The 8425-nt window shown below is 39.3% G+C and overlaps 1 protein-coding gene across 2 annotated transcripts; it reads left to right on the top strand.

Moving 5' to 3' along the window:
- Positions 1-3038: 3038 nt before the first annotated feature.
- On the top strand, positions 3039-7882 carry LOC311094409 (E3 ubiquitin-protein ligase TRIM35-like). Of its 2 annotated transcripts, XM_084132369.1 has the most exons (7): positions 3039-3667; positions 5293-5309; positions 5453-5548; positions 5752-5982; positions 6100-6122; positions 6204-6322; positions 6692-7882. In XM_084132369.1, exons 2-7 carry the CDS (start codon positions 5307-5309, stop codon positions 7234-7236), a joined length of 1017 nt encoding a protein of 338 aa, XP_083988495.1. In that variant the 5' UTR covers positions 3039-3667; positions 5293-5306; the 3' UTR covers positions 7237-7882. The 2 variants fall into 2 exon arrangements, with proteins under 2 accessions (XP_083988495.1, XP_083988494.1); XM_084132368.1 differs by lacking the exon at positions 5293-5309.
- The last annotated feature ends 543 nt before the right edge of the window (positions 7883-8425 follow it).

Genomic DNA, 8425 nt, shown 5'->3' with positions numbered 1-8425 from the left:
AAAATTCACCAATACTATTCAAAATTTGTTAAAAGGTATCTATCTTCAAAATTCTGTATAAAACAAAAATTGTGTTTAGACCCTTCTCATTTTAAATTTGTAACGCCAACATGCCAACTTTTATATTCACAAATGTAAATTTTCAAAGAAAAATCTTTCTTTTTAATGTTTAAGAAAGAGTTTGGTATGTATCTAAACTCCTTGAGGAAATCTAAAAACTCTGTAAGACTCTGTCATGGTGTAAAACATTTAAGCTAATTTAATAGAGTAATAAAGACAATAAATTTAATAGAGGCTCCCTTCAGCCTGTCACGTATGCCGCCGACCGTGCCAAAGTTGCGTATGTGGTGTCCCTTCTTACGAGCCGAGCCCGGGATTGCTGTGAACAGTTTGATTTATTCAAGGAGGAGATGTTGAAGGTTTTTGACCGTTCTGTCTTCAGTCGCGAGGCTTTTTGCCAGCTAGCAGGACTTCGTCAAGGAAGGCGCTCCGCGGCTGATTATGCCATTGGCTTTAAGACTTTATCTGCCACCTGTGAGTGGAATGAAGCAGCACTCATGGCACGCTTTTTGGAAGGCTTGAATGAGGTGCTGGATGAGCTGGTGGAATTAGCCATTCGAATTGACAAACGTTTTGATCTGCGCCGACTCGCTCGTGCTGACGTCACGGGATTCCAGGGATCCCCATTCACTCCAACAGCGTCACCTGAACCACGCCCAGAGCCTGAGCCCATGCAGCTAGGGAGAGTTCACCTCTCCTCCGCTGAGCGCCAACGCCGTATTCAAGAGAGGTTGTGCTTTTACTGCGGTGTACTGGACATTTCGTCGCCACATGCTCGGTAAAAGAGAGAGCTCGCCAGTAGTTCACTACTGCAAACGCCGCTCACTATCCCCATCTTTCAAGTTCCGCACCATGATTTCAGCCATTCTTCGCTGGGATACCACTTCTGTCACCTGCACATCTGCTTTAATTGTCTCCGGGGCTGAGAGTAATTTTCTCGATGAGACGTCAGCTGTTGAACACGGTTTCCCCCTTCACGAGTTAAAAGAGACTTCTACAATTTTTGCCCTGGATGGCCGCGTACTTTCTAATATTCATTTGGCCACCGCCCCGGTGAGTCTCACCACGTCTAGCAACCACCAAGAGACAATTGTCTTGTCTCTGCTGATCCCTTTGTCTGTTTTTCAGGCAAATAGATTGATTGATCTGGCGTTCCGGATAAGTAACACGATCTGCGAGTGGTGTTCAGTCGTTCCCGGGCCGCTTCTCTCCTTCCCCATCGCCTGTATGATTGTAGGTGCGTCGATTTGTTGCGTCGTGTTCTGTCTGTGCCCAGCAGAAGTCCGGTAATTTGCCTCCTAATGGTCTGCTTCGTCCCCTCTCTATTCCCTCCCGCCCTTGGTCCCATATTGCCCTGGACTTCGTCACAGGGCTTTCCCCGTTTTTCTAAGGCGGTTCTTTTCACACCTCTCTCTAAGCTTCCGTCGGCTAAAGAAACTGTGTGGGCGGTCATGGACCACGTCTTTAGGATTCACTGGCTTCCTTCTGATGTGGTTTCGGATAGGGGACCCCAGTTTGTCTCTAACTTTTGGAGGGAATTCTGCCGACAGATTGGTGCCACTGCCAGTCTGTTATCAGGGTTTCACCCACAGAGTAATGGCCAAGCTGAGCACGCTAATCAGGATCTCAGTCGATGCTCCACTGTTTGGCGTCTCATAACCCCACCTCCTGGTGCGAGCAATTGACATGGGCGGAGTACGCTCATAATTCTCTGCCGTCGTCGTCCACTGGCCTGTCCCCATTTTCTTGTTATCTGAGCTACCATCCGCCTCTGTTTCCCTCTCAGGAACCCGATGCCGCCGTTCCCTCGGTCCAGGCCTTTATACTGCGCTGTCGTCGCACTTGGAGGAGGGTGAGGTCAGCTCTTTGCCGGACCAGGGAACTCACGTATCGCCAACCGTCGCCGGTCCAAAGCTCCCAGGTATGTGTGTGGACAGAGAGTTTGGCTCTCCACACACAATTTACCCCTTCAGACGCCCACTCGGAAATTGGCTCCCCGTTTCATTGGGCCTTATGCCATCACTAAAGTTATCAGTCCACTTAACAGGAGCTCTTGACATCACATCTGCTGTGATCAGCTGCTTCCCAGGCACATGAATTATGTTCATACACATTGTAGACTCTGTTGAAGGTTGACAGGGGTCATCATAGGCACTCTGATCGGTCTTTGGCCCCATACGCAGCAGAATGTGATGCGCTGTGTGTTGTGACACATTCCTCCCATGTAAAGCGACCTTGAGCTATTGAAAGGCGCTATATAAATAAAACTTATTCTTCCCATAACATCATTAAAGTTGTGTGTGACTTTTGCCACACTAGACCTTCTGTTGGCTCGGACCAGACGGGATAGCCTTCATTGCCCTCGTCCATCGATGAGTCTTGGGTGTCCAACACCTTGTCGCCGGTGTGTGTTCGTCTCTCTTCGGACACTGTTGGTAAATCCTCACCACTGCTGACCAGGAGCGATACACAAGCCTTGAGTTTCAGAGAAACTCTGACCCAGTCACCTTGCCATAACAATCTGGCCCTTGTCAAAGTCACTCAGATCTTTATTCCTGCCCATTACACTGACAAAGTTGAGCATGACAGAAAATGAATGTTGAATTTTCTGATTGGTGTTTTTGATGTAAATTTTTTTTGTTTTTTAGATATTTATTCTGTTGTACAGCACACTACTGTTGTTTTAAAATTTGAATTGATTTGATCATGACAGACCTGGAGAAACTCTCTGACAAATAAAGAGCAATAAATAAAACATGTATAAGCATTTTGAGGTCGTTTATAATTAATGGTTTTGTATTTTAATTGTTCTTTTGTGTTTTATTCAAAGTTTTACAGCAATATTTTTTAACATTTCATTGCAGGTCCATTTTGAATACATTTTGAATACATTTTACCTGAAGAAATTATGACGTTCCTGTTTGACCTGTTTGTACACACCCAAAGGTGATCATAAACTCCCTCTTACAACACTAACCAGGAAGAGACTGACTTGTTATTTCTCCTTTCAGTCACACCGACTTTGTCTCAACAAAAACAATAAAGAATAAGCAATCAATGGAGAACAAAGAGAAAAACTTTACAGAAGGACTTTTGTGAAGTTCATTTCTGAACAGACAGCAGATCTTTGATTCTCATTGTGATTCATTTTTGAAAACCATCGTTCAAAAAGTGACAGTAAAGTTTAGTTTGCGAGACTCAAACAGTGAAAATGGCTTCAGCAGCTGAAGATGATTATATTTGTCCTGTTTGCTGTGAAATCTTCAATGTTCCTGTTTTTCTGTCCTGTAGTCACAGTATATGTAAAGAGTGTCTACAACAGTTCTGGAAAACTAAGAAAACTCAGGAGTGTCCTGTCTGCAGGAGAAGATCCTCAAGAGATGATCCTCCAGTTAATCTCACATTAAAAAACTTGTGTGAGTCGTTCCTGAAGGAGAGAAATGAGAAACGTTCATCAGGATCTGAGGAGATCTGCATTTTACACAGTGAGAAACTCAAACTCTTCTGTCTGGAGGACAAACAGCCTGTGTGTTTAGTGTGTATTAATTCACAAAAACATAACAATCATAAATTCAGACCCATCAATAAAGTGGTTTCATTATATAAGGTAAGACAAATGTTTCTTGTTTCACATGTAAAGAAAAGTAATTAGTCATAAACATAGATATCATCACATTCATGCATTACTATTTCAAAGTCATTTCACTCAACTTTATATGATATTTACTGTGCTGTAAAAGTACTTGTCCATTTTCTTATCTTTCTATTTATCTATTTCTTATGTTTTTGTGTCTCATACTAAATAGTGGAGCCTTTTTCATAGATATCATTATTTTGCAAAAAATAAAAACATCACAATTGAGCGGACAACTTTAGTTCAGCCTCATTGGAGGGTTTTCAAGCATGAACTGCCTGTTTAAGGTCCTGCCACATCATCTCAATTGATTTCAAGTTAGGCCTTTGACAAGGCCACTCCAAAACTGTAATTGTGCTTTTTTGAGCCGTTCAGAGGTGGATTTACTCACTATTCTTTGAATCATTGTCTTGTTGCTTGAGCTTCAGTTTGCAGACTAAAGATGGGATATTTGTGCTTTAGCATTTTCTGATAGAAAATAAGAAAATTCAGTTCCTACGATGTTGTTCTTGGCCCTTTGGTGACTTTGAGCCACTTCTGGGAAGGTTTTACTGTGCCGAGTTTTTTCCATTTGGATATAATGGCTCTTGCTGTGGTTCTTTGAGTCCAAGAGCCTTTGAAATAGCTTTGTAATCCATCACAGACAGGTGTATTTCAATCACCGTCTTCATCATTATTCCGGGAGTTTCTTTCACCTTTGTCAATAGTGTGTTACTGTTTAAAGGGTTAGTTCACCCAAAAATGAAAATTCTGTCAGTAATTACTCACCCTCATGTTGTTCCAACCCCGTAAGACATTCGTTCATCTTCGGAACACAAATAAAATCTGAGAGCTGGCTCACTCCTCCATAGGCTTCTAAGACACTATAACTTGCTGGCCCAGAAAATGTATTAAAGACATCGTTAATATAGTCCAAGTGACTCCAGTGGCTCAATCTTAAGTTTATAAAGCGACAAGAATACTTTTTGTGCGCAAAAACAAACAAAAATAACGACTTTATTCCACTTTTCATTTCCTTCTCTCTGGGCCTCGAGTCTTTTCACATAATGTTTAAGCGTAGTGCGTCTGTGTTGCACGTCATTATTTTTGTTTGTTTTTGCGCACAAAAAGTATTCTCGTCGCTTTATAAACTTAAGATTGAGCCACTGGAGTCACTTGGACTATATCTGGGCCAGCAAGTTATAGTGTCTTAGAAGCCTATGGAGGAGTGAGCCAGCTCTCAGATTTAATCAAAAATATTTTAATTTGTGTTCCGAAGATGAACGAAGGTCTTACGGGCTTGGAACAACATAAGGGTGAGTAATTACTGACAGAATTTTCATTTTTGGGTGAACTAACCCTTTAAGACCTTTTAACCAACTTCATGCTGTTGAAAAAGTCCTATTTAAGTGTTTATTTGATTGAACAGGGCTGCAGTGATCAGGACTGGCTGTGTTTAGTCCAGCTGAACAACATTATAAATACAGTTTCAGAGATTTGAGGAATTAGTAACTATGGGGCCAAATACATTATCACGCAGGTCCAGTTAGTATTGGATAACTTTTTTTGCTTCAGTAAATAACATTGTCATTTACAAACTGTACTTTGTGTTCACTCAGGTTGTCTTTGTTTTATGGTAAGTTTTAATTTCTGAATCAATTTAGTATGAGATTTACAGGGTGGGGGTAAATACTTTTGCACAGAATTGTATGATCATATCACTGTATTTTCTTCTCTTCACTGTAATCTGGTGTTTAATGTATTTTTGTTCAATTCTAGGAGGAGCTCAATACAGCACTGAAGTCCTTACAACAGAAACTTCAACACAATGAAAAGAAGAAAGGAGAGTTTGAGAAAACAGCTCAACACATCAATGTGAGGAAACAGAATCAAGAGTCATTTTCATTACAGCTGGAGGATCACTTTATACCGTTATAAATTGATATATTTAATATAATGTATTCCAGTTAATTATTTCTGTAAATGACGAGCAGCTTCTGCTTCTGGATCCGTTATATGTCAGGTATCCGAGATTTGTGTTGATTGAGATGATTGAAGTGAATGTGATTTGATTTCAGTCTCAAGCTGAGCACACAGAGCATCAGATTAAAGAAGAGTTTGAGAAGCTTCATCAGTTTCTCAGAGACGAAGAAGAAGCTACAATCACTGCACTGAGAGAGGAAGAGGAGCAGAAGAAGCAGAGGATGAAGAAGAAGCTGGAGCAGATGAACACACACATCTCAGCTCTTTCACACACAATCAGAGACATGGAGGAGATGATGAAAGACAATGATGTCTCGTTTCTAAAGGTGACAAATCAATCTGGCTTCATTCTTTGTGTATGAAACAACTTGTATAGAGAGACTCATTGACAATGAGAGTGTTTGATAAGATATTAAAATGTTTTCAAACTCTATATTTTCCAGAGCTTTAACGCCTCAATGGAAAGGTGAGTGAGCTGCTCGTATCTCTTCTCTCAGTGGATCTGAACTCAAATTCACTGCAGTTCTGACTCCTGAATGTTCCTCAGAGTCCAGATCTCACAGCCGGATCCACGGATGAGTTCTGGAGCTTTGATTCATGTGTCGCGTTATCTGGGTAACCTGCCGTTCAGAGTCTGGAAGAAGATGCTGGAAACTGTCCAACACAGTGAGTCTCAGCAGATTTGACACCAGTGCAGAAGATAGTTCAGATATAAACACACACAACATTAACATTTGATAGAAATATATTTAATAATCACTTGAATTACTAAGTGAATCTGAACTGTATTTCAGAAAATCATCAGATCATACAGCGAACTCATAATGAAAAGTCTATTCCTCATGGTTTATGTTTATATATTAGGATACAATAGTGTTTATTGAATATTCATTAAACCTGAAGCCTCAATCCATTCTGACAGTAACTGAGAGACCATTGTTATGATTGCATGATTTATGATCTCTTTCAACAAAAGAAAAATGTTTTACATTTACATTTCTAATATCATCATATTTCATCCTCTAATCTTTGCAGCTCCGTTGACTCTGGATCCAAACACAGCAGATCCTCGTCTCACACTCTCTGCTGATCTGACCAGTGTGACGTACAGTGTTGGAGATAAAACACTTCCTGATAATCCAGAGAGGTTTGACAGGTTTGCATGTGTCCTGGGATCTGAGGGCTTTAACTCAGGAACACACTGCTGGGATGTGGAGGTTGGTGACAATACATGCTGGGGTCTTGGAATAACAACAGCATCAAACCAAAGGAAGGGAAAGGATTTCTTTAAGTCTAATGTCTGGCGTGTGGATTACATAAACAGCAAATACATCTCACATTCCCCAGAGAAACGCCTCACTGTCTTTACTGTTAAACAGAAGCTTCAGCGTGTGAGAGTTCAGCTGGACTATGACAGAAAAATAGTGTCATTCTCTGATCCTGTAACTAAAGACTGTCTGCGCAGATTCAAGACATCCTTCACAGAGACTGTCTTTCCATTCTTATTTAATCTCTGCACAACTTCTCCTCTGAGGATCTTACCAGTTAAACTGTTTATTACAGCAGAAAATCACAGTTAAATCTGCTTCTGCTTCTAGATTAATGCAGGTTTGCAAATTATGCTTCAATAATAACACTGTAATCAAAGGGTTTCATTGATCAATCACACTTCAATGTAAAGTTTAGAACCAACTTAACCCTTGTGTTTCCTTAAGGACATGTTTGTCTCTTTCAGGGCTTTTTATTTTTTATTTTATTTTCCTGTGTTAATGCCAACTGCAGCAATTTTGGCACAAGTGTGTATTTTTATTTGAATTTTCTTCTTTCCTTTCCACATTGTACACAAAATATGTACACTCAGGACCTTAAGGACAAAAATGTCCCCATTGAAACCCATTAAAACTGCCAATTTCTTTTTATCCCAGGGCCATTTAACTATAAAATGATGCAGTGTTTGTTAATAGACTTTTGTTCTGTTGGCAAGGTTTAGAAAAAAAAAACAAAAAAAACAAAAACCTTTTTACTCGCTTTTTTCCTGATTTGGATCAATTGGATAAATTATTGTGTAATAATTGTGTTTGTGTTGCTGTGAGGTTTGTGTATATGTACTAAAAATTGTACTTGTCCATGAAATAGTTGATAAAGAAAAATGATTGTATTGTAAATCCCAAATCAATTATTATTGTTATAAATTCAATACTTAAGTAACCATTAAACAAGTCATACAATAATGAAAGTATGTTTAAATTCATGTTTACAATATGTAAGACAAGATAAAGCATTGACGCATTTTAGTAATCTTGCCAGTGAAATCCTCATATGTTCCTAAGTAGCCTATATTATCCTATTACTCGAGCTCTGAAACATATGAATGCACTGAGGCAGCAGCTGTTTATATATTCATGTGTAATGATTGAAGGAATAACAAGACAAACTAGATACTTTCAAACCATTTTTTTTTTTCAAACTACAGTTTTAAAATGTTTGAAAATTTTAATATTTTTTATACTTATATATATATATATATATATATATATATATATATATATATATATATATATATACTATACTTAATACTATATAAGCACCACACCAGATGCAAAATGATGCACTTCAATAGATTTGAACATTCCGTCAATCAGTTTGTAATTTTTTCCTGTCATTTTAAGGAAAACCGTAAGTCTGATCATTTATAAAAGATAAAGCAACCTGAGTCAGAAACGTTTGAAGGTCTGAGCCTAATTTGCTGGTTGTTAGGAGTTACAATTG

The sequence above is a fragment of the Abramis brama genome (genome assembly GCF_963993115.1).
Source record: "Abramis brama genome assembly, chromosome: 13".
Lineage (NCBI taxonomy): Eukaryota > Metazoa > Chordata > Actinopteri > Cypriniformes > Leuciscidae > Abramis > Abramis brama.
Note: the sequence above shows the minus strand (reverse complement) of the source record. Positions and strands in the feature narration are given on the sequence as shown.